This window comes from Grammomys surdaster, unplaced genomic scaffold (genome assembly GCF_004785775.1).
Source record: "Grammomys surdaster isolate TR1022 unplaced genomic scaffold, NIH_TR_1.0 166, whole genome shotgun sequence".
Classification (NCBI taxonomy): domain Eukaryota; kingdom Metazoa; phylum Chordata; class Mammalia; order Rodentia; family Muridae; genus Grammomys; species Grammomys surdaster.
The window spans coordinates 13718648-13745190 of NW_021604614.1; the positions used below are offsets into that span (position 1 = coordinate 13718648).

General features: G+C 46.8%; 1 protein-coding gene across 1 annotated transcript in view; it reads right to left on the reverse strand.

Moving 5' to 3' along the window:
- Positions 1-26543, reverse strand: part of P2rx7 (purinergic receptor P2X 7) — a 36860-nt gene that overhangs the window by 2889 nt on the left and 7428 nt on the right. The window contains exons 2-12 of the mRNA XM_028766024.1: positions 25176-25344; positions 23854-23922; positions 21083-21155; positions 19458-19554; positions 14447-14527; positions 13640-13769; positions 12110-12246; positions 7860-7950; positions 5410-5475; positions 5028-5177; positions 2379-2480 (exon numbers count right to left, since the gene is read on the reverse strand). Coding sequence (XP_028621857.1) covers positions 2379-2480; positions 5028-5177; positions 5410-5475; positions 7860-7950; positions 12110-12246; positions 13640-13769; positions 14447-14527; positions 19458-19554; positions 21083-21155; positions 23854-23922; positions 25176-25344 — 1165 coding nt within the window. The remainder of the gene's footprint in view (positions 1-2378; positions 2481-5027; positions 5178-5409; positions 5476-7859; positions 7951-12109; positions 12247-13639; positions 13770-14446; positions 14528-19457; positions 19555-21082; positions 21156-23853; positions 23923-25175; positions 25345-26543) is intronic.

Here is a 26543-nt window from a genome sequence, read left to right on the forward strand (position 1 = left end):
AAGGACGTTACAAGAAAGAAAAATTTTGATCAGGTTCTCCCCAAGATAAACCATAAAAATAATCTCATCCCAAATTATGTAATCAAATCCGTTAGTGACTACAAAGAATGTCACATCACATTAAAATGGAAAGTCGTAGGATCATGCAAGCATAAGGACCTGTGTTAGATCCCAAGCCGAGCCTGGTGTACCTCAGGTCCCACAGAGACAGGAGGATCCCTGGAGCTTGCTGGCCAGCCCGTCTAGCGGAATTAGTGAGCCTCGGGGTCAGTGAGAGTCTCTGTCTTGAAATAATAATGTGGACAGCGATTAAGGAGAACTAGTGGTGTCAGCTTCTGGTGTGCACCCACACTTGCACACGCATGGATTCACACGAACAAACGCTATGCATACACATACCTCAGCCTTCATAAGTCAGTCCCAGCAGCCTGGAAAGCTGAGGCTCATCATTCTGAGACATCCCTAGTAATTTACCAAGGCTTTGTCCCAAAATAACACGCGGAGGGACATGACTCTCACTCAGTAGTGCTACATTTACCCATGATATGGAAGGCCCTAGACTCACGCCCCGGTCGGTAGTCCGAAACTTAGATCAGTCATTGGAGTTCACAACATCACAGGAAAAAGAAAAACTTCATCGATTATTTCAAAAGAAGTAGGAAAAAAATATTTAAAAATTCCAAATCCGTTCCTGTAAAGAATTCCTGACAAACTAAACACGAAAGGGAATTTTCTTGAATCTGATACCATATTCTTAAAAGCTCACCAAAAACCTGTGGCGGAGAGTGAACTAGACAGGCTGTCTGCTGAGGCAGGAAATGAAGTAGAGGCCCGTACTCTCTACACTGGTGCAGGAGCCTGCTGGGGCCTAGCCAGTGCTGGGACTCAGGGGTGAGGGAGGGGATTCTTCCCTGAAGCCTCCAGGGGGAACCAATGCCCATGAAAACTTTAACTTCAGCCGTTTTTTACCCTCCAGACTGGCAGAGTAAGCCTGATGTTTTACGCTACTTCATTTGTGGTCACTGGTTATAGTCACAGGAAATCAATACAGCTGGCAAAGGTACCCAAGGATCAGAAGTGTGAGGGAGCACCAATGAACCCAGCCACTTTGTGGCTGTTTGTTGGTATCCACCGACACTGAACATCCACCAGCCAAGACTCTCGGGTGATCACCAGACAGAACGCTGGATGGTTGCCAACACGTGATTGGCATTTGCCCCCTCTCCCCTGCCCCTATATTAGAAACTTCTCAAATGCCCTTCCTTCCGTGCTGAAATGGGTAAATAAACTGAATGTTTACAAGGCAGAAATTATACAAATGTAAGAATGAACTACCCCCACATATAGTGTCAGGTAGCTCTTATAACAGCGTGCATAAGGAAACTTTATATACAGTTCAGTTTTCCTTTGTAACTCGGTCTCATTCGGTTTCCCCGCCAGTCTGATCTCCTAGGTCCAAGCGACCTCCCTGATCTCAACCTCTCAAGTGCTGGAGTTACAGGTGTAGACAGCTGTACTCAGCTTGCACAGGTCAACTTTTATAAAATTCCAGAATCAATAAAAATAATCGTTAAGCTGGTGTGGTGGCACACACCTTTAATCCCAGCCCTCGGAAGGTCTCTTTGAGTTCTAGGTCAACCTGGTCTTCATAAGAGTTCCAGTCTAACCAAGGCTACACAATCTTGTCTCAAAAGAACAACAACAACAAAAAACCCTAATCCTTAAATGCAGGACGAGGACCATTTTTAAGGGAAGATGGCAATTTAGGAGAGGCATAGAAGGAACTTTTGGAATATTCAGTCTTTCTCTGTCTCTTCTCTGGATAAACACTCTACTAGAAATCCCAGCAATCAGGAGGCAGAGGCAGGTAGATAGATGTACTGTTTTGAGGCCAGCCTGGTCTACACAGTGAGTTCCAGAGCACGCAGGGCTACACAGAGAGACCCTGTCTCAAAAAAAAAAAAAAAAAAACAAACACCAACCCAAAAACCTCTCTACTATGAGATATACCCCTAGCCATTTAATTTTTAAATAATTTTTATTATATATGTGTGTGCGTATGTGTGTGTGTGTATACATACATGTGTACCTCAGTGAAGGTACGGAGATCAGAGGCTAACTTGGTGGAATTGGCTCATTCCCTCCCCATGTGGGGTCTCAGGGATCCAACTCGGGTCATCAGCCTCGGCAGTAACCACCTTTACCCTCTGAGCCTTCTGCCCGGTCCCCAAACAACTGATTTTTTTTAATCTGGATGTTGGTTCCATGAGAATGTTTATTTTGCTAAAATTCATCAACTGTGATTTATATAAATATCCACAACTGTTTATATTGAAGAGCAAAAATCTCCTAAAAACAGATTCAGTGTTTTTACTTACCGGAACTTCTTGGCCTTTGACGGCTTGCAGACTTTTCCCAAGCAGCTGCTGGTCCACCATCCGAATGTGGGGCTCATCCACAAAGGACACATACTTTAACGTCTAGGAAATGAAAGTTAAAAACGTTTGTCTATTTCTGTACAGAGGTTTCAAGAATCGCCTCTGCAGAAAGATGTGAACACATCTGCTGATCACATTTCCACATGACAAGGCAGGTAAGGACCCAAAGGGAAGTCAGACACAGACGACCCCCCCCACACACACACACTGTGACTTGCAGAGTCATCCTACCCACAATTCAGTAGGACCCCAGCACGGTGTAATGGCCTGTGAGCTCTTAGCAGTTCAGTTTACCTAGATGTAGTCTCTGGAGGGCGATACATTTTACTCATCCAGGCAGGCTGTGAGAGTTTTAGTTACAAAGGTGAACCCATCTTCCTTTTCCTCTTCCTCTTCCCTTTCCTTCCTCATTCCCTGCCTGTTTCTCCTCTCTTTTCTTCTTTCTTCCCTTCTTATTTCCTTCATCTCTTTCCTTTCTTTTCTCTTCCTTTCTTTTGAGACAGGGTTTCTCTGTGCAGTCCTGGCTGTCCTAGAATTTACTCTGTAGACCAGGCTGGCCACGAACTCACAGATCTGCCTGCCTCTCCCTCCTGAGTGCTTAGATTAAAGGTGTGCATCACCACTGCCTGGCTCTGATTTTCTTTCCTGAGCCTCAGTCTTATTCTCCAGTCTGGAGTAGCCTCAAATATGCCATCCTCCTTCCTCCGGCTACCTACTGCTGGCGTTGCAGGCCAACGCCACCACACTGAGCTTGGCTGAACTTTTTTCATTTCCATCAGGAGCCCAAGGACAATGGATGATAAACTGAACTGTGCAGCCGACTGCTGGGAAGGACAGTGATGCTCTCAGGTCAGGCAAGAGCAAAGTAAACCCCGTTGTTTTCAGGAGCCAGTGGTTTCCCTGGGGATGAAGGAAGGGCGTGGAGTGGATCTGCCTCACGAAGTTCAAATTAGTAAAACCAAAGCCATTAAAAACCATGACTGCCAGCACTCCTCAGGACCCACATATGCATGTAAACATGTATATGTATTTGTATGAATGTGCGTACAGAGACTGTGTAGATTATGTGTACAGTTGTCTTTTTAACGTACAAACTGTGACATATGGTTATGGTTCTTTTATTTACTTTTTTCCTCTAAACAAAAACATCTTGGATATTTGCTCATGTCATTAGCTGTACCTGAGTAGTTATAACAGATTCCGAGGCCAGCCAGCCTCAGGTGCACCCTCGGTTCCACCATTTATTGTCTATGTGACTTTGGACAAAGTCACGTTTAGTCTCTATCTCCTCTGTCTCCCCATCTCAGTCTCTCTGTCTCTGTCTCTCTGTCTCTCTGTCTCTCTGTCTCTCTCTCTCTCTCAGTGTGTGTGTGTGTTTGAGACAAGGTCTTACTCTGTAGCCTAGGTTAGCCTTGAACTCAAGGCAATCCACCTGCCTTAGCATCTCTAGTGCTGGGATTATAGGCATGAGACGCCGTATCCAAACTTCTAAGTATGTTTGCTGTTTGAATCAAGGTCTCAAGATACCTTAACCTCCAATACAATGGGATTACAGGCATATGCAACCATATCTCATATATACATATATACACATATATACATATACATACACACACACACACATGCATGCTAACGCTAACCCAGGCTTTCTTTTCTTGCTTGCTGTCAGTTTCCTGAGTGCTGACTAGTATTGTTCACTATGGATCTTTCATGGCATCTTTCACTATTCGCCCATTTGGGTAGATGTGTTTGCTTTGTTTTTCCTGTTAATTATTTATCTATTTTACAATAACGGAGCTCAAGCTCAGGCCTCACACATGCTGAGCAAATCCTCTGTCACTAAACTAGTCCCCGGCCCTCAACCATTAGTAGTAACTTAACAAAAATTTAGTGAACATCCCGAACACATATACTGTGCATGTCGTGGGTGAAGATTTCTCTAGAAAAGTATGAGAAACATGGAAAAACCAGGACATAAAACAACCCTATCTAAATATTACTGCCAAATGACTTGTTCTTTGAAGCCATTGTGCTTTGTGGGTGGCGGGGGCGGGTGTGTGTGTGCTGTGCCAATGTATAAATGACAAAAACCAGAACATAGCAGTTTGCCTCCCTGGATATCGAGCGTCTGTATTTTCAGATCTCTTCTTTCTCAAAACCAAGGACTCTGCCGGGCGGTGGTGGCGCACGCCTTTAATCCCAGCACTCGGGAGGCAGAGGCAGGCGGATTTCTGAGTTCGAGGCCAGCCTGGTCTACAGAGTGAGTTCCAGGACAGCCCGGGCTATACAGAGAAACCCTGTCTCGAAAAACCAAAAAAAAAAAAAAAAAAAAAAAAAAAAAAAAAAAAAAAAAACCAAGGACTCATCAGAGAGTCAGTTGTTTGGGTCGTCAATGAACGTATCCACTTAGGGATCAAACTGTGATTGTGGCCTATTTTTTTCACACATTTCTTAGCCACCTAGAAGACTCTGTGTGCATATGCGTGTGTGTGTGTGTGTGTGTGTGTGTGTGTGTGTGTGTGAGAGAGAGAGAGAGAGAGAGAGAGAGAGAGAGAGAGAAAGAGAGAGAGCAGCAGCAGCTTGCCTTACCAGCTTGGGCTCCACGATGGTCTCACACTTCTTTCTGTAATAATACTCATTCACTGAACAAGGCTCGCAGCACTTACAGTAGGGATAAACGCCCGACCTGCAGAAGGTACTGGAGTATGTGTTGATGAGCAAGTCAATGCACACAGTAGCCTGTGGGGAAGCAAACACCCTTCCCATGAGACGTCTCTTCCCAAAGGTTTTCTACATCTTTTTTTTTTTTTTCTGTTGCTACTGTGTTTTTGAGACTGGGTCTTACCACGTAGACCAGGCTGGCCTCCAACTCACTGAGATCTGCCTGCCTCTGCCCTCCCGAGTGTGACACCCCCTCACCCACCCCCAAGCCGGATCACTATCTTAAAGGATGAGGATGAGAACCTCTTACCAAGCCAAAGTAGGACAGGGTGGATCCAATGTATACAACCAGCTGGATGATGTCAAATTTTCCTCCCTGAAACAGAGCAGGAAGCACTACTCGGTTGAGCTCAGGGTGGTACCTCCCCACTCCCCGCCCTGGCTAACTTGAAGTTCCTACATGTAGCCTGTGTAGAGCCAGGTGACAGTATTGATACACACACTGGCGCACTCACTGTCAGTGACACAGAGGCAGTGAGACTCTCTTTCTGCCATCTAGAATGTTTTAGAGATATATGGTCAGTAAGGGGAGGGACACTGAAGGGTGTTTTCCGTGATATGAGGGTTTCCGGACAAGCTCTCCCGTAGTGTGTGATTACTTGGGAAGCAGAGATGTCTACATACATCTGTCTTCTTATTGGTCTCTTCAAGGTCCCCTCTCAGTGGCCTTTCTGTTATATTTTATGGGTTCTTCTCTCTTCCTTTCTTCCTATTTATTTATTTATTTATTTATTGGCAGGGTCTTTATGTATGTATATAACCTTTACTGCTCTAGAATTTGCTATGTAGGCCAGGCTGCCTTCGAACTCCTGAGATCCACGTGCCTCTGCCTTCAGAGAGCTGGGATTAAAAGTGTGAGCCACCAACACCCAGATTTACATTTCATTGATTCCTATGCTACAATGTGACATCAATCACATGCTGTCAAACAGGGTGCTGTGGCATCTGCTGGTTTCTGAGTGCCTGGGCATTTTCTTCCTTCACCCCAGTTTTCCCCTGGAAAACTACACTATCCTTAGTACATGCCTAGTCCTGTCCTCTGGCCCCTTGCCCAGGTCTGGGCTGGTCCAACAGCAGCCAATGAACATACGGCATGACTCTGATCATCGTGATGGATGTAGTGGTGGACATCTGACCCACACAGAGCCAAGCAGAACCTTCCTGCCTAAGGCCTCTGCTGAGACTTCTGGCAAAGAGATACTTTGTTTCCATTGAAGTTGTTAACCCGCTAGATGTCAGAAGCTATCCGACACCACTGTGGATAAGTGGCCAGCCTGGGGACAGTAGCAAACAGAGCAGATGGCAGAGCAGAGGCAGATTCCTGATTATCTTCTCTGAATGCCTAAATTCCACCATATCTGAAGCCTGCAATTTTGTCTCGATTTTCCTGTTAAGTAGTCCTCCCGGCAAAAGACTTCTCCCTAAGCCTGTTTGAGTTAGAAGTCTGTTACAAAATATTTTGCAGAGAATTTCATTCATTCATTGTTATTATTTAAGTATCAAAGTTTATTTCTTTTTGATTTATTATTTTCTGTGTATGGGTGTTTTGCCTGCATGTCTACATACTACCTGGGTACCTATGCCCATGGAGGCCAGAAGTGGGCACTGGATTACTTAGTAATGGAATTACAGATGGTTATGGGTACCCATGTGGATGCTGGGAATCAATCCCAAGTCCTCCGAGGGAAGAGCAGCCACTGTTCTTATCTGCTGAGCTATCTCTTCAGCCCTTTGTTTATTTTCATTTTTTTACGTGGAATCTCATTTATCCTAGTGTGGTCTTGAACTCCATGTGTAGCTGAGCATGACTGTGAACTCAGATCCTCCTGCCTCTGAATCTCAAAGGCTGGGATTTCAGGTGTGCACCAGTTTACGTGGTGATGGAGATCAAACCCAGGTCTGCAGCAAACATAAACACACATTCTGCCAGTGAGATACACCTCAAGCTCAGTATCAGATCTATCTGTCTATCTATCTATCTATCTATCTATCTATCTATCTATCTATCTATCTAATGTGTATGGCATCTGTGATATGAGAGTGCAAATGTGTGCAGGTGTGCTTATCTGTGCAAATATGTAGAAGAGGTTGATTTTGGAATGTTTTTTTTCCTCAGTTGATTATTTGGGTGATTTTTTTTTTTTTTTGAGACTGAGTCTCTCAGTGAACCTGGCTGGCCACTGAATCCCCGGAATCATCCTCTTGCATCTACCCCCAGTGTTGGGATTACAGACATGCATTGCCACGCCCAGTCTTTTCCCTGGGCTCTGGCAGTCTCAACTGAGGTCTTCATTTTTGTCCAGTAAAGCACTTTACCCACTGAGCTATCTCCCCAGTTCAGTATTAAAATATTTGAAATGTTGACTGTCAGAGCTAGGCGTGGTGGTGCCCACCTATAATTCCAGCACGTGGAGGGATGAGTCAAGGAGATTGAGAATCTAAGGCCAGCTGGCTATACAGCAAAAGCCTGACTCGGAAAAAGAAAACAAAGCTTGCATCTTTGAATTCTTCCTCAGTCACATTCCATGTTTTCAGGTGGTTTGCACATCAGCAGATCCCCAAACACATCTCTTCCTCCTCTCATCCCACAGGTGAGTAGCACAGAGCCAACTACTGACAGCACCCTCTAGCATTCATTCCTCACTACGTCTGTGATTAGACAGCCATAGCATGGAGGAGCTGGGACCAGGAGAGACTCACAGTGCCGAAAACTAGGATGTCAAAACGGATGCCGAAGGCTTTGATCAACGTCCGCTTTTCCACGTTGTTCTCCTTATAGTACTTGGCGTATCTGTGGGAGAAAAGCAGCCATCTCTATAGCAACCACTCTGAAAGTGCTGGTGTTTTATGGGGAGAAAGAACAAACCAATAGGCAATCCAGTCTTCCTTGTCTGCTCTTGAGACCATTCTAGATCATGATGGAGGGCAAAGATTATATGGGGGAAGACTATTCAAAAAGAGGGCTCCTGGACCTGAACGAATGCCCAAGAGGGGTTTCAGAAGCTCTGAGTAGCTTTAGGAGTCAACCTCAGTACAGGTAGGTGGTGCCAGTAAGGGACACTGGACAAGGCGCTTTTCTGCATGTAATGGATTAAATAGTGCCCTCTCCCCAAAGATGATAGGCTTAAGTACCTACCCCCCAGGCCAGTGCCATCATTAGGACCTTATTTGGAAACAGAGTTTTTGAAAATGTAAATAGGCATCTCAAGATGAGGTCCCCTTGGGTTCAGGGTAGCGCTACATCCCATGATCAGCAGGCAGCCTTAAAAATTAACGGAGAGACCATTTAGGGATGAAAGCAGAGATTGGAATGGTTCAGCTACAAGGCAGGAGATTCCTGGAGCAGATAGAAGTAGAGGAGGCAAGAGAAGACCCCTTAGGCCTTCAGGGAGAGACAGCCCTTCTGACACCGGTCTCCTCAGACTTCTAGTCTCTATGAGAGAATGTCTACTGCCTTACACCGTTTATAGTAATCTACTATAGCACCAAAGGAAACGAATACGTATCCATACATGTTCTGGACCCAAGGAGTGCATCTTATCTCCCCTGTATCACATGTAAGTCAACAGAATTGGGCGCTCATCAAAGGAGGACATTCTGTAGTGCATCCTCTTCATTTTAGTGAGTGTGTGTGTGGAGACAGGTGACTGTATCAGGAATCTTCTTCGACCACTCTACCTTATTTTGTCAGACCTGGTCTCTCTGAACCATCTGAACACCAGTTTGTCTGGACCAGCTAGCTAGTAAGTCCCAGGAATCCTCCTGTCTCTGCTTGCCCAGCACTCAGATTCTAGGCACAAACCACTAGGCTTGGTTTTTTTTGTTTTTTGTTTTTCACGGATGCTGGGGATCTGAACTCACGTCCTCTTGCTTGCCTGGCAAGCACTTTCCTGACCAAACTATCTCTCCAGGCCACATAAATCTTTCTCTTAAGGACCAACTTATATAACATGAACTTTTAAACTTCCCATAAAAAAAAAAAGAAAGCTATATTTTCCCCCAAATACCTCATATGGCCAGTCATTTCCTTCTCCTTTGTGACGCTCTTTGAAAAACAACTTGTCCTCTTGCCTATCAGATCTCTATAATTTATTTTTGGCCAGAGATTTCTCCTGGTGCTCGTTCAACAACAAATTAGCTAATGCTTTATTCTAAAAGAATACTGACTACTGACGTCACAGTCCCCTTGGGTCTCAGGAGAGCTCAGATCCCACCAGAACCAAATGTTCTTAGGTTTAGCTCTATGACCAGGAGGATGCTGGGTAATGTCTTGTTGGTACACTGCCCTTGCATGCTTAGTCTGCCTGCTAAATAAAAATGCCCAGGACAGCCAGGGGACCAGTCACCCGGTCCTCTCTTCTTTGCTAATGGCCACAGCCTATTCAGCTCATCACTCTGTTCAGTAAGGATGACCAAAAAGTTACCCAAACTAAGAGCCTCTTCCTGAGCCCAGGATGAAATTTCACTGACCCCAAGGAGGCAGAAAGCCTCAGCCAGCTTGCTATTGAGTCAAGGGTCTCCACAGGGGCTGGGCATAAAGCATGCCGGTCACATATAAAGACATAAAGGAGTGGCAGGAACAGTGACATCACAAAAGCCATATGCTCTTTCTACAGGGGCCAATACCCAGCCCCCACCAATGCTATCGTATGGGATATGAGCCCAGTGTTATTAAGTTATAAATCTTTTGTCCAACACTTTAGTTTCTCAGGAAAAATAGCCCAGATCTTTGTGTAGAATATCACAAAGTTTAAAACATTCTGCACATGGAAAAAAAAATAAATGGAGTCTCCAGGAGATCTTGTTCCAGTGATGGTGTTTGCTAAGTCAGGATAGCAAGGCGGGGCATTGTGATGCTGGCCACTATAGCAAGCATCCAGGTGAGGCCTGGACCCAGGGTCCAGGATGGAGCTCTGAAGACTGGCATCTGGTTCAGCAGTGTTCAAATTCGACCTAACAGCAGAGCTCCATGGAGACTTGTGACAATGCAGGTCACGGGCCCGCCCCCTATACAGCCTAACTTAGTCTGAGAATCTAGGCTGGGCCCAGGAATGTGCATTTCTGAGTCACTACGCTGCTGGTGGTGAGGACTGCTTTGTGAAAGCTGCTAGTCCAGGCTGTAGACTTGAAAGGGATTCCACAGACGTTACTTTATTTTCCAAGTTGTTTCTCAGAGCCCAGGCTCCTGTTCTCTTTGATAAGAGAGAAAGCCATGGCTGCAGGAGAGCGTGCTTATAGAGGCTTCCCTGGCCACGTTTGCCTATTCCTATCCCTATCCCGTTATCTTGCTTAATTTTCTTCAGAGCACTTTGCCATCGTTAGACATAGATTTAGATTTACCTGTTTGTTCTACTGAGATGTCATTTACATGTCTTACAATGCATAAGTCTTAAAGGTTTTCTGTTTAATGGGAGGGGGGTTGTTTATTTTAGGTTTTTTTGAGACAGGGTCTCTCTAAGTAGCTCTGGCTAGCTTGGGACCTGCTATGTAGACCAGGCTGTCCTCAAACTCACAGAGATTTACCTGTCTCTGCTTCTGCATAGACACTCTGAGTGAATGAGAGAGAATGGGGGGGGGTGGGATTTGTCTATGCATGCCATAGAATACCTACAGGGGGTGTTTGTCTCCTTCCATCATATGGATTCTGGGGCTTGAACTCAGTCACTGGGCGTGGCAGCAAGCGCCCCTGCACCAAGCCATCTCTCCAGACCATGTTTTACCTGTTCTTGAATGGCATCATGTCATGTAGCACAGACCATTGAGTTCTGGCTTTTCAACATAACGTCTGTAGAACTAACTCCCTGGTGGCACAGGTGTCACTACATCATTCCTTTCTTATTCATACTGAGTGGCTTTGCCCTGTACCCGTATACCGCAGGCTTTGCCCTGTACCCGTATACCGCAGGCTTTGCCCTGTACCCGTATACCGCAGGCTTTGCCCTGTACCCGTATACTGCAGGCTTTGCCCTGTACCAGTATACTGCAGGCTGTCCACTCATCTGTGTTTGACATTTGATTTCTCATAGTTTGCTGTTATAAATAAGACTATAATGAATCTCTGTGTACAAAGCTTTTTTGTTTGACTTTTAAATTTTATTTACTTTTGAAACAGAGTGAATGGAGATTTATTATTAAGGAAAAATGAGAGAATTCCTAAGAGGGGAGAGGCCCCCAAAGAAGAATGCTTGTTTTATGTTGTTGTATTTTTAAAAATTTATCTTTATTTTATGTTTATGAGTGTTTTATCTGTATGTATGTATGTATGTATGTATGTATGTATGTATGTGTGTATGTGTGTGTGTATGTATGTATGTATGTATGTATGTGTACCTCGTGCATGCCTGGTGCCCAAAAAGGTCAGAAAAAGGTAGTAGATTAATCCCTGGAGTTGGATATACAGGTGGTAAGCCATTGTGTGGGTGCTGGGAATCAAACCTGGGTCCTCTCAAAGAGCGGCCAGTGCTCCTAACTGCTGAGCTGTCTCTCCAGCTCTTGTCTTTTAAAGCTGTAGCCATTCTGGTGTATGTACAGTTGAATCGCTTTTTTCAATTTTAATCTTTATTAGGCACGGACGTGTGTGTGTGTGTGTGTGTGTGCAAGCATGTGCACGTGCTTGCGCTCCAGCACGCATGTGTGTGGAAGTCAGAGCATAACTTGCGAGAGTCGGTTCTATCCTTAAACCTTGTGTGTTCCGAAGATCAAACTCAGGCCTCTCTGCTCGGCAGCAAGCACCCTTACCCGCTGAGCCATCTCATTGGCTCTACAATATTATCTTATTGTGGTTTTAATTTGCATTTCCCTAATGAGTGGAAACGTTGATAAGCTATCATGTTTTGTTTACTCACGTTTTCATCTGTGTGCCCTTATTCAAATACAGCAGCAAGCATGAAGAAGCCCCTTGTCTTTTCTGTCTGCTGATGTCTGCCCATGGGCATGTTTCTTACTGTTACCTGAAGTTGTAGCCGGGGACCAAGGACTCATTGGTATACTTGTCGTCCAGGCGGCGGAAGCTGTACTTGGGTTGACAGTGATGGGACCAGCTGTCCAGGTTGCAATCCCAGTAGATCTCAATACCCATGATTCCTCCCTGGGGCGTGGGGGGAGACGGGAGACAGTTAAAAAGAGAAGTCACTAAATCTGTTAGGTGTGGATTATGCAGCCACTGTCCTGCTCAGTAATCATCACAGGGAAGGTTTTCCTCTCTGGGGAATATATCATTAAAAGGTTTCAGTGCCATAAACGTGGGCCAGCATACTGTAGTGGCAGCAGGCATGCCTCCCGGTGCTTCCTATCTGGGGCCTGCCTATCTCACATTTACTCTTGAAATGTATCTTTCGACAAACCATCCCTGCATTCAAACTCCCCCTCCTAACTCCTCCCCGTTAAAGATTAAAATGAACTGGTTAGCCTGGAATCCAGGGGACTGCGGCAAAGGCCCTCTCTGCCCTCTGCCTGAGCTCCCTTAGGAAAAGCTTTAGCAGCTGTGAGCAAATGAAGGGGTCCTGAGATGGACAGGCTACCTGGTCTTACGTGCCCTTTCCTAGAAATGTCCTTCCCCTAAAGATAAGTGTTTTTATAAGAGAGAGCAATCAGGCAAACGTTGTGTCATCCTCATGGAATCTTAGCACTTGGGAGGCTAGAGAATTCCAGGCTGGGCTGCCTGATGAGAACCAAAAAGAACCAAAAAGTCAGATGGGCAGTGGTAGCACACACATTTCATCCCAGCGTGCCGAGGGAAGTTGAGGCAGGAGGATCTCTGAGTTTGAGGTCAGCCTGGTCTACAGAGTGAGTTCTAGGACAGCCAGGGCTACACAAGAGAAACACTGTCTCAATAAACAAAACAAAACCCAAACAGAGGAAAACAACAAGTCACTGTGGCCACTGAAACAAGTTGCTTGCTTACTAGCCTTAAAGATGGAGCCCCGGGAAGGTGGTAAGGCAGTGGGAGTGCATTGCCGCTGACACCCGGAGGTCCGCTGCAAATCTGGACTTCTACTCCAGGTGCAGGGAGAAGATGTATGATACTATTCTTTAAAAAAGATTTATTTATTTAGTTTATGGGAGTACACTGTCCCTGTCTTCAGACACAGCAAAAGAGGGCATCAAATCCCATTATAGATAGTTGTGATCCACCATGTGGTTCCAGGCCCTCTGGAAGAGCAGTCAGTGCTCTTAACCTCTAGGCCATCTCTCCAGCCCCAACATAGGTTATTTTAAGCTGGCATGTTAGTGGTAAGTTGCTACTGCAATCAGGGGAGAAATTCTCCAAGCAGCTCACTCAGAACTGTGGGATTCCTTGAAAGAATGCAGCTAAAGCCCTGGGCACTGGATATAGTTCATTTATATTCAGTGAATGTTCGTCGTGACTTCAGAACCCAGAATGTCAGCCTCTACCGTCAGACGCTGTCACTTGACATTTGACAACCTCCACCCCACCCCCAACCACCCCCATAAAACCACTGTATAAAGACTTCACCAACCTGAACTGCCACCTCTGTAAAGTTCTCTCCTACTTCCTGGAAGATGTCCCCTAGTCGGAAGATGGGACACAGAGGGTTCCAAATCTTGTGAAAGGTACAAGAGGTGTTCATATCTGGCAAGATGTTTCTCCTGTGCAGAATCACAAACAAACGGATGCTTTAACAAGCGACTCTCTAAAGGGAAAACAAACAGCTGATACATGTTGCTTGCTGACGACTGTGGCGTAAATCCCTCCGCCTCAGCTGCTATCAAGCTCCCAAAGCAACATTATTGAACTTGACATTGATCAACTACAAACAGATTTATGTGAGCCCCGTGGCAGCCCCCTTATCTTCTGGGGACCCTGATGGAATGTCCTCTTACACTGTGCTAAGAGCAGTCTTTGAGCCAATAGCATATTGTAGAATTGGTGGGCTATCACTCCCAAAGACCTAGGTTTCCACATTAGTTGCCCTTGGTAATCTGCTGCTATTCAGATTGCTTGCCCAAGTGGGGCACCCACCATGTCCTAATTATCCGTAGGCAAGATGATCATGGTGAGGAACCTAGCCCTCCTGCTCCAGGCACATGGGTGAAACTGGAGAGGGGCTCTGCTCTAATCAAACGTAGAGCCAAGAGTAGCTCTGACTGACAGTTCTAGAAAGAACCAGAGCCAGAAGCACCCAGCAAAGACGTTTCCAGACTCCTGATCCGTAGCTGAGAGAGCAAGAAGAAGCTTTTGTAATTTTAGGCTCTTAGGTTTGGGATCATCTGTTCCACGGCAGATAACAAACTGACACGGACAGCCAGGCATCTGAGATGCTTACGTCGTATAGTTGTGGCCAGGGAAGTCAATATTGTTCTTGATGAGTACGGTGAAGTTTTCAGCGCTCCTCAAGAGTGCAGGCCTAGGAGAGAAAGACAAGGAACCGTGACCTCAGGGACAGAGTGCGTGGACCAGAGGGTTAAGGTTTTATGTTTATGCGTGAAGAGAAACAAGCACAGTAACTCAGCAAAATGTTCCAAAGTTCTCCATGAACCCTTGTAGCTTCTCCAAGAAGCCTCTTCCCTTCTTGAGACGCCCCCCACCCATGGCAATTATGGGGTCACGTCCAATACTGATACAACTGTATGTTCGGCTGTGTGCGGTGACATGTTGACATCTGACAACTAGCTCTGCAAGGGAGAAACTGGAAAGAGCCTCAAATGTAGCACTTGGTGATTGTCATGGTAGAAGTACCGCTACCACGGCTGGGGTCAATTCCCCATCCCCCACCCCCATCAGTAAACTTGAAACCAAGACTGAATGAGTATAGTTGGCTTGAAGCCAGTGCTAGTCAGCTCTTGAGCAGCCGTGTTTGTAGCTTCCTGTAGGGGTTCAAAAGGCCCTACAAGGCTGAAGAATAATTTTACTTTGGTATGCTCAGCCTTAATCACAGGACTACACAGAATTGTCTGTATCATTCATTCATTCATTCACTCACTCATTCATTCATTCATTCATTCATTCATCAGAGGCTTTGGAGAACATTTAATTCTTCACCAAGTTAGAGGAACCAAAATTCCAGGCCACAGGAAGGGGACCTTGGGATCCACAAAATAAGCTATCGCCATAGTTCTGGGTTGCTCACCATAAGTAGTTGATAAGAACATTTTACTGAAATGATAACACCCTTTGTTGGCATGGAGAAATCAAGCTGGAACTGACTCAAGCTGGAACTGACCTGGAGATTTCCTCCTTGCCTGCTAGCGCCGAGAGTGCTATGCAGGCCACTGAGGGAGAGAAGTCCTTAGTGGTATTGCCAGGGGTGATCTCTGCATGTTGCAACACCAGCCTGCCAGGCAAGATTTGCAACATAATGGCATGAAGGCTAAGGGGGTAACCAAGTGTTTTCCGATTGGATGTGAGGCCCATAGAACAGGAGGGACTTCCTGTCTGGGACTGCAAATCTGGTTAAAAGCCCATGGCTTAGGTCAGAGGCCCTAGGGAGACCCTACTGCTGTTTTTCTAAATGAACTGCATTGTCACACCAAACCACTGTCTACATGTTTGCTTCTACTCTCCTGAACGTTCCTGTCATCCTCAGTCAGAGAAGTTTCTTTCTGCAGTGTGCAGCAGCGAATCCACAGACTCACAACTAGTCAAAGTGCTAAGGAAAACTAACAGTTGAGCAATCAGCTCTAAATGGGACATTTATATCACCCACTCCCGGAAGGGTCAGGACATATCAGGGAAGAGGGCCTGGGAAGAATGTGAAGAAGCCGAAGATGGGGACCAGAGCTGTCTCCTGGGCGTGACGTGGCTGCTGCATTTATAAACTCATAGCAGCTATAGTTACTTACATAAGATCTACAAAAAATCAGCTAGTCAGCCTCCCAGCATAGACGGGAGCTGCGATCATGATGCTCCGCCCATAGCTGATGATGCTCCGCCCACAGCGGAGGAACTGTTAGCAAACCATGGATGGCTGCCTGAAGAGTGGGCCTTTCTCTTTATGCTGTGTTACCCATACTGACGTGAATGGCCTACACCTATGATCGTGCAGACACAGCTAACTGGACTCTGAATTATTTTAAAGGGAGCGGGTCATGAAGGAGCAGGGCATGAAAGGGGAGGGTCATGAAAGGGGAGGGGCGTGAAAGGGGAGGGGCATGAAAAGGGAGGGGCGTGACGTCGGAAGAAGAAAGTATTTGAGAAAGAGACCCAGGGAGAGAGGGGGAAATTTGGGTTAGATATGATCAAAATACATTATATATAATATGTATGAAACTGTCATAAGTTTTAAAGCTTCATGTGTATATATAAAAAATAAAAATAAAAATGAAGACTCCAAAGACTGCAGCATCCTCACACCTGACATTTATAGCATTTTATTTTGAATTACGCTTTCTCTGCATGTCTTGTCTATCACAGAGCAAGAACCTTGGAACCTACTCCCTGTCTGGTTTTTGTTTTTTATATTATATGGAGTGACACATAGGAGAAGTAACTGAAGAAAGTCAATTCCTTGGTAGCTATCCTGAATGAGCGGAGAGTTACCTGAACCAACCTCCCCGGTTCACATACCATGTGAGGAGACTGCTCGCCTAAAATGCTACCCAGGAAGCTGGTTTAGTGGTTTATGCCTATAATCCTAGAACTTAGGAGTCTGAGGCAGGAGGATTACAAAATGCAGCCAGCACCAACCCCACAGTGAGAACTTGTCTTAAAAAGTAACAAAAATAAAAAAGCAAACAAAAAAACCTCAGCAGGTATTGTGGCACATGCCTTTACTCTCAGCACTGAGGAAGGCAGAGGCAGGTGGATCTCTGAGTTCGAAGCCAGCCTGGTTTTCAGCCAAGGGTACATAGTGAGACCCTGTCTCAAAGACAACATCGTTGATAACCACAAAAGGAATGAAGAATGGAGCCCTATGACAGGTGTGTGGAGATGCATGGGACTTGGCTGATGAATGAATTGGTGGCAAAGCCAAAATTACATCCATAGAGTCTTCTGGGAGGAGCCAAGCAGTCCTGGGTATAGGCTGAGATGTCACCCGCAGTGTAGTACCCTCTGCACAAAGAAACTTCCCTGACCTAGGAATGAAACTAGAATGGCAACCGAAGGCCAGAAAGGGTAGTACGGCCTACTGCCTGGACCTGGCACTGGATGCCGGGGTGGATCTTGGCCTGAGCCCCCTTATATGCCAGCTTGGGCATCTCTTTGTCCCACATATAAAGTGGTCATGAGTCCTGGGAAGTCTGGGGAGCCTTAAAGCATAGGTGCCTATGAGATTTAAGTTAGGGCCAGCGAAACAGCTCAGGGGGTAAAGGTGTTTGCCACTAAGCCTCAATGACCCGAATTCGCTCCCTAGGACCCACATGGTGGAAAGAAAGAATCAATTTCTGCAAGTTGTCTCATGAGGTCCAGATGCATGGCGTGGCACATATACAGACAAACAAATGTAAAGAAGTGTAACATAAAAAATTAAAAATTAAGTGTATTTTCAATGAAAATTCCATTCCTTATTTCATGAGTTCAATCACCACAGGTAGCTGATAGCTACCATATTGGACACCATGGGTACCAAACGTTCCCATCACTGAAGAAAGTTCTATTGGACAGAGCTGTCTCGAACCACTATACTTCTAGGAGGAGTGTGTGTGTGTTGTTCATGTGTATACAGGTGCCTTAGACTCCTCATGTGTGGAAGCTAAAGGTTGATACCAGGTGTCTTCCTCAGTCACCCTTCACCTTATTTTTTGAGGCACTGAACCTTGAGTTCACCAATTTGGCTGCACTAGCTGGCCAGCAGCCCAGGGACGCTCCGCCCTCTGCCACCTCAGCTGGGACTATAGCCATCAGGCTTGCTGGGCAGCACTGTACTTGCTGAGTGACCTCTCCAGCTCTGCTTCCTCATATCCTCTGTCATTTAATATGAACACTCATGCGTCGGAACAACCCTGCTGTGGCTCTCGGGGAAGGTTCCAGAGCAGCCATGATGGCCGGGGTCACCTAAGGGTGCTCATGGTTCAGGACTACTATAACACATTAAGGGCTGTGTGGGGCATGTGAACCATGCCACCAGAGGAATTGGCATAGAGTCAGTGAGGTGGTGCAAGCACAAACCCCAGAAATCTCAGATTTGAGACCGGCAGGAGTCTGGCTAATTCCCTCCCCGTTTCCATGGCTACATCGGAACATATTCCAGAGACACCCCACCAGGTGGTCACAGGTCAGTCATGTAGCACAGCACCTGGAAGTCTTCCCCATGCAAATAAAGCATCAGAAGCATCTTAGCCTCAGCCAATAGAATGCATTTACCCCCAAATCCCATCCCACTCCCCAAAGTTCACAGAGTCCCTATCCACATGGAAGAAAGCACACAAGTTATTTCACCGAGGATGGTCTGAGACTGGCTGTTTTACTGAGCTGTAACACTTGGGGGAAGGCTCGCCCCCACCACCCAAAACCACTCATTGTTGGACTTTTAGGACCATCTGAGCCGGGCAGTGGTGGCACACGCCTTTAATCCCAGCACTTGGGAGGCAGAGGCAGACAGATTTCTGAGTTCGAGAGTTTGAGGCTAGCCTGGTCTACAGAGTGAGTTCCAGGACAGCCAGGGCTACACAGAGAAACCCTGTCTCGAAAAACAAAAACGAAACAAAACAAAACAAAACAAAAAAGGACCATCTGCCTGGTCAGGCTCCCATAACTCACAGAGGCTCACATCTGAGCACTTGACAATGTCACCTGCCTCTCACAGGCCACCGGAACCTCTTTATTCCTTTTCCTCTTTTTTAAAATTTAAGATTTATATTATGTATATGAGTACACTGTCACCCTCTCAGACACACCAGAAGAGGGCATCAGATCCTATTACAGATGGTTGTGAGCCACCATATGGCTGCTGGGAATTGAACTCAGGATCTCTGGAAGAACAGTCAGTGCTCTTAACCACTGAGCCATCTCTCCAGCCCCTCTTTATTTCTTTCCTAAGGGCAGTGTTGCTTACGTCATTCCCGGCCAGAGTTCTGTGGAGCCCTTTACCCCTTTCGTCCTGGACCTCACTTTATCCTCCCTGGTCTGGCATACAGCAGCATGTGATGCCCTGGAGGGAAGAAGAAAACTACAGACCCCAACTATTCCAGACTTTGCCCTAGCCTCTCCAGGTACCCTATCGGAAGAGGCGGAACCCAGAACCACAGAGCTAGCATAGCCTTCCTAGAGATGGCATAGAGTCTCCAAGCCCGGATTTTGCACCTAGGTCTAATGTTAATCAGAGAAGCTTAGGAACCCTGGAAAGGTTAGCACTGCTAAAGCCGCTGTTTGCCCCCCACCCCAACCATGCAACTCACCGGGGGGCTTCTTTCCCCTCCTCAGCAGGACACCAGGCAGAGACTTCACAGGTCTTCCTGGTCTGGTCGTATGGTATACACTTGCCAGTCCGGATTCCTATAAGATCCAAGGGGTTGAAGAACCACAGATGTGAATGTACCGGGAGAGGAATATCTCCAGGGGCCACCATGCACTCAGCCCATGCCGAGAGTCTACACTCTTAAGCCCAAGCAGCTCCCTTGTCCGTGAACCCCACCCTCATCACATATGTACCCCCAAAGCCAAACAGATCATTTGACAGTACATCCTTAGAAAGGCCCAGGGATGGCTCAGATGCTGGAGTCAGCCCGCCCTTTGGGTTTTTCGTTTTGTTTTTTGAAGATAGAAATGTCTGAGAAACGACTTCTATATTCAATATATATTATACATGGACCCAAAGTATAGCTTCTTACATGATATCTGGGTACCTCTAGGGTACACAGTCTGTCTGGGGGTGAGTAAAGAATGAACTAGGGAGCATCCTTCTGAAGCGTGGGGAAAGTAGAGGATTTGCTAAAGGGCAAGCCACATTATGATGATCTCCATGGCAACTCACAAACACATGTTATGGAGTGGAACTCAACACTCATGTGTCTGTCTGTGAGTGTGAGTGTATACATTGTAACCGCTGTTTGCTCTTCCTGGTTTTGAGACAGTATCTGTCTATTTAAGCTCTGGCTGGCCTGGAAGTCAGCCGCCTCTCTTCCTCTCTGCCTCTCTGTCTCTCTGCCTCTCTGCCTCTCTGCCTCTCTGCCTCTCTGCCTCTCTGCCTCTCTGCCTCTCTGCCTCTCTGCCTCTCTGCCTCTCTGCCTCTCTGCCTCTCTGCCTCTCTGCCTCTGCCTCTCTGTCTCTGCCTCTCTGCCTCTGCTTCTCTGCCTCTGCCTCTCTGCCTCTGCCCCTCTGCCTCTGCCCCTCTGCCTCTGCCCCTCTGCCTCTCCCTCTGCCTCTGCGCCTCTGCCTCTGCCTCTCTCTGCCTCTGCCTCTTTGCCTCTTTGCCTCTTTGCCTCTGCTCCTCTGCCTCTACCTCTCTCTGCCTCTCTCTGCCTCTCTCTGCCCCTCTGCCCCTCTGCCTCTGCCTCGTGCTGAGATTAGAGACCTGCACAACTACTACATTTTAAAGTCAAAACACAAGGCAATATCTTTTTGCAAGGCTGAGGCTCTAGCTCGTCAGTAGAATGCTTATCCAGCCTGCATGAAGCCCTGGGTTCAATCTCTATAATGGAGAAAGAAAAAGGAAAAAAAAAAGTGGGAGGAATGGAGAGATGGTGGGAGGGAAGGAGGGAGGAAGGAAGGAGACATAAAAAATGGAAAAGTTAAACCCCCAGGTCCTTGGAGGTTCAAGTTCATGTTCCTCCACCTTTGGGGAAATGTTCCAACAATTAGACCCGGAGTCGGCGTGTCTCAGTGGGAATTGAAGTCCCGCTTATAGGCCTCAGCTGGCCTGTGGGGGACAGATCAGGGGACAGACACAGTCTCACCTGTGATTTGGTGGAGCAAGAGGTAGCCAAAAGCCAGAGACTAAGGACCCAAGACTGGATGTCATGAGTGTCCCAAAGATGCCAGACCACCCCCTCTCAACAGTCCAGGGAAAGACATAGAAAAGTACCTTTGCTTTGCGCGTCCACCCATCCCTTCTGACAACCCCGGTCAGAATAGCACTGTGCACCGCGACTGGGATACTGCAGGAAGAACAGAGAGTGAGCACTGCCTCCTGAGCCACCAAGATATATATATATATGTATGTATGTATGTATGTATGTATATATATATATATATATGTATGTATATGTGTGTGTGTGTGTGTGTGTGTGTGTGTATGTATATATATTTGAGATAGGGTCTCCTACTGAGACCGTAGCTCACCTATTTGACTGGCCATCAAGCCGAGGTGGCTATCCACCAGTCTGCCTCTCCAGCACCAGGATTACAAGTGTTCACAGCGGTACCCTGCTTTTCATAATGGATGCTGGGGAATCAAACTCAGATCCTCATGCTTGATGCCAAGCACATTAACGACTGATCCATCTTCCCAGGCCCCTATATGTGGCGTCTTTACTCAGCCAGGTCCTGACACATGCTACATTATGTACTGCCCTCAAAGCGCGGTGTGGGGAGAAAGGAGCAAGACGCAGGAGGCCACATTCTGAATGGTACTCTAGATGGGAAATGTCCTGGATAGGCAAATCCATGGAGACAGAGAGCGGATTGATGGCTGTCGGCGGCTGTGAGGAGGGTGGGAGAAATTGGTTACTAATGGGGACAGTTTGTTTTGGGAGTCAAAGTTTCCTTGCGGCAGGGGTGATAAAAAATTTCTGAAACTAGGTGGTGGTTTGCACTATGTATACTCGGAAGTCATAGGTTTTTAAAGTATATGAGTCAATCTCAATTAAAAACAAGAATAAATCAAAATGTAAACAGAGGAGGTCAAGGCAGCCAAGAAGCCCTTTCTGGGACGGTCTTTGGGGTAGAGAGCAGGTGGCAAGGTTGAGGGTTATAGTGGCCTTGCCACCACAGAACCACGGAAGCAGACAGGCACCACAACACAGCAGGTGACATGGGAAGAAAGGGCTCGGCCAGCACGCTCCTGGCTGGAGAAAATGGGTCAGCTGTGTCTCGGGGGCTGAAGAGCAGAATAAGGGAAGAGGAAAGAGAGTGTTTGCTTTCTGCATTTTGACTTCATGGACCGGGTCTAATGGCAGTCTCGGGAAAGACAGAACAAACACCGGTGCACAATGGCCTGTGCTTACTGTCATCTGGGCATTTGTATCTAAGATCCTGGCCAAGGTTTTAGGTCTTGAGTCCAGGTACTCCTGGGTTCTGTGAGAGCAGCCTTCTATGTGGGTTGTGTTACCTTGGACGAGCCACTTCATGTCCTTTAAGCTTTGACCCCTCCGTTGAAGGAGGGTAACTCCCATTGTCTGGCATGGTGGAATGGGTTTGGGAAAGAGAGCTTAGCATATAGTCCTGGCTCTGTGTATAGCTCACAGTTTTCAGACTCATTTTCTTTTTACTGCCTGGATTGCTTTCTTTCCGTGATCCACCAGGCCCCTGGGTTCTTCTCTTGGTAACCCCTAAATTGAACTATGAATCTTTTGCCTGCAAAGCCTAAGTCACAGCTTTATAGTCTAACTGCCTGCCAGACTCATTATAGGTCTTGGTAATCATAGTATGAATGAATGAATGAATGAATGAATGAATGAATGAATGAATGAGTTATTACACACTAATGCTCTTGGGCAGTTGTGATTTTTATTTATCAGTTAGAAGGAAAGAAGATAAACCAATTCTGTGTTTGGGTTTGTTTTGGCTTTTTGTTTGGGGTATGTGTCTGTTTTGAGGTTGTTTTTTTTTTTTTAAAAAAAATCTCTAAAAGAAACTCTAACATTAGTTCATGATTATTGCATGGATTGGAGAGGTTCTTGGTCATTCTCCTAACTAACAGACCAAGTATTTCCCTCCCTTTTGAGCTGGCCCCATCTGTGATCACAGAACTACCAGGAGGCAGCAGAAATAACACTATGCCAGCTCCAGGCTTAAAAGCCTTCTTCCTTCTTGGTTCTGGGATTCCTGAGCTAGTTTGGAAAACTGGCTACTCTCCTGGAGGGTGGAAAGACCCTGAGAAGAGAAAAACTCTTTGAAGAGTCCCTGGATGTGGAGAGGAACCCAGTACTTTGAGCCTCCTAAGGAGACTAATGGCAGCTCTGGGAGAAACAAGCCAACTCGACAGAAAAGCCACCCAGCTGAGCTCAGTCCACCATGGAACTGTGAGAACAACCCCAGCTGTGTGAAGCCCTTCAGGTCCACAGGAGTGTGAATAGCTGGACCGCACCCATGTATATTCAGATGTACATCAGGTCTTGGCCACATTTACTGAGCCGACCAGAGATAGAGTCTTGACAAATGAGAGGAAACACTCATCCAGGTGGAATGACCCAGGCCAGAATGTAATGTAGGCTAAACGCCCCTTCCCAGAGTCAGGTGGTGCCTTCCAGACTGACTGGGCCTTGTGGAGGCCTTGGGTTTCTTTTGCTGTGAGAGATCCTCTTGGATCCAATAGCCGGACATTTTCTGAGGGCTCGCTGTGTATCATGCTATGTCTTAAGTATTCTCTGATATAAAATGGGGCCTAGGAGTTATCTTTCTGAATTTGAGAGGCTCCAGTGAAAAGCGAAATGGATCACACACTTGCCAGGAATCATACTATGGTGAACTGCAGAGAGAGCCTGCGAAGGAGAGAGCAGGTGTTCTCACAGGCCCCTGCCCTGCGGCAGGAGGTGGGCAGACAAAGACTTCTTGGTTCCCAGAATGCATCTCAGCCCTGCGTCCTCTCTGGGTGGGTGTGTCGTACCCTCCCGCTCCCCACCACGTCCCTCTTACCTCAGGACATAGCTTCTGCACTTGGCCTTCTGACTTGAGATAATTTGTCATTACAAAGAAGGAGTTCCCCTGCAGAGAGAAGTGGAGGGACAAAGGCCAGGCCTTAGGGAGCAGAACTCCTTAGGCGTCATAATATGTTTTGCTAAGTGCCGGGGGCGAGCCTTTGTACTCTCGGAAGCCTTTAGAAATCAGCCCGTGGGCAGCGCGGACTTTGCCGAGGGCTTGACATCAAAGCCGCAGGAACTGTCCCACCGGGCAAGGCGGGGAGCGGAGGAGCTTTCAAACTAGGGGAGCAGTCATTTTCTGAGCCAGCCTCAAAAGCAGCTGTATCATTTTGTGACACAGTAAAATCCCATTAAATCAAGACTCCGGGGAGCTGGGGGGTGAGGAGGTGGGGTGTGGGCTGCGCCCTGAGCAGGCTGTTCAGATTTCTCAAGGCTTAATGGAAGGCTACGGGGCTCCCCACCACCTGGGCAATCAGTGGCTTTTGTGGCTCCCCACCACCTGGGCAATCAGTGGCTTTTGTGGTTTATAGCTAGAAACAAATAACGGCTTGGCCCTGATGGTTTTGCCAAGTGCCCTGGCTCCCCAGGGTGGCAAACGGGCCATTTTGTTCTCCCCCTCCATCTGTTCCTAACTCCACGGGCCCCTCTTTTGTTTCTCCTTTTTTTGGTAACTGCTTTCATTTTCCCTGCTTTGCAGACTCAGCTAGCCACACATTTCTCCATGGCCTACACCTTTTCTTTCCTCGTCACCACATCCTTTCTTTCAAAAGACTCAAGAACAGTCTCTCCTGGCGACCTTTTCAATAATAGGACACACAAGCCCCCTGCCCTTCTGAACCGAGGCTGAGTTTGCCAGGAGGCGACCCTACTCCTAAAGCCCTGTGCGCCTCGGTGTGAGTGAATGAGATCATGTTTGGAATCCGCCAGGATGGAGTGCTATTTTGAGCAGCCCGGGAGGACTGGATAAAGCAAAGACGCATCTTCTTTGAGAGGCTGGATGTGACCCAGTTTTGCAATTTTTAGGTTTTCTCAGTTGGGATTTTTCACAGGTTTTAAATAGGGCCAATGTTTTTCTTTTCTTTTGAGACAAGGTCTTACGTATTCCAGGCTGGCCTCAAACTCACTGTGCAGCTGAGGGTGACCTTGAACAGCTGATTCTCCAGCCTTGACCTCCTGGGGCTACAGAGTTTCTTTCGTGCTAGCCAAGCATCCTACCAGTTGAACGACAAATCCTTAGCCCCAAGATAGTTTTTTTTTTTTTTTAAATGAGGCCCGAGACCCCTAAGGATAGGGACAGGGATGTGACCTGACACTCACCTGCAAAGGGAAGGTGTAGTCCGCAGTGTCAAAGATGCTGTGGACTAACTTCGTCACCCCACCCTCGGTGACACTCTCTGTCACCTTTGCAATGCCTTTGACCTTGGTGTGCACGGAACTGATAACGGGCTCTTTCCGCTGATACAGCTTGTCGCTCACCAAAGCAAAGCTGAGGACAGATGAGAAAGCGTCAGTGGTTTCCTCACAACAGAGGGCAGTGGTTTGGGCTGCAGGCTCTGGGGGAAGGGGTGTCGTGAGAGCTGCTGCTGTTGACAGTCTACTTCTGTTTCCTTGTGACTGTCCCTGCTACTAACTGGGACTAGCAGCTGTACCTGTCCCTCTCTTTGTCACTACCTACTATAGAGGGTATCTCAACTCAGAGCTCCACTCTTGATGAGTTGAATGGCTCTGTCCCAGACTCAGTGCCACATTGGCTCAGCTTGCTCTTATTTCAGGGTTTATATTGTCTGTCTGTCTGTTGGTCGGTCGGTCTGTCTGACTGTCTATCTAACTAACTATCTAAGACAGGGCCTCTCTATGTAATCCTGGTTGTCCTGGTGTAGACCAGGATGGCCTTCGAACTCATAAAGATCCTCTCCTACTTCTGCCTCTTGAATGCTGGGAGTAAAGGCACGCACCACCATACCTGGCATTTATAAGAGATGCATGGAATCAATAGATCTACACAGAAGGAAAATGGACAGTTGCCAGGAGAGGAGAAATGGAGAGGGGCAGTTACTGAGTATACTACTTCCTTTTAAGATGACAGAAATAGCCGGGCAGTGGTGGCGCACGCCTTTAATCCCAGCACTTGGGAGGCAGAGGCAGGCAGATTTCTGAGTTTGAGGCCAGCCTGGTCTACAGAGTGAGTTCCAGGACAGCCAGGGCTACACAGAGAAACCCTGTCTCGAACCCCCGCCCCAAAAGATGACAGAAATACATTGGTAGATAAAGGTATTATTACATGATATCATATACCTGTTCAAAGACACTGGTGTGCTTACATTAAAATAGTCCTTCATTCTGCCCCCTTTTAGGTGGTCAGTTTCATGCTCTATGAATGTCACCTCAATAGGTGAGATGAATATCACGCATCTGTATAAACATAGACATATGTCTCTAGAAATATCAAAACAAAGGAGCAAAGATGAAATTCAGGATGATGCTTATGGAGAAAAACAGTGAAATGGGGTGAGGGACGAGTTTACAGGGAGCAGAGCTGGGTCAGTGTGCTTTGGTCCTTAAGTCGAACAGAGGCACATGGATACTCTGTTATTCACAGTCCATCCTAGCGTCCCTCCAAGAGGGATTAAAGAAGAAAGACATTGGTCTAATGCGCTGGTTCCGTGAGTAAAGTCACTTGCTGAC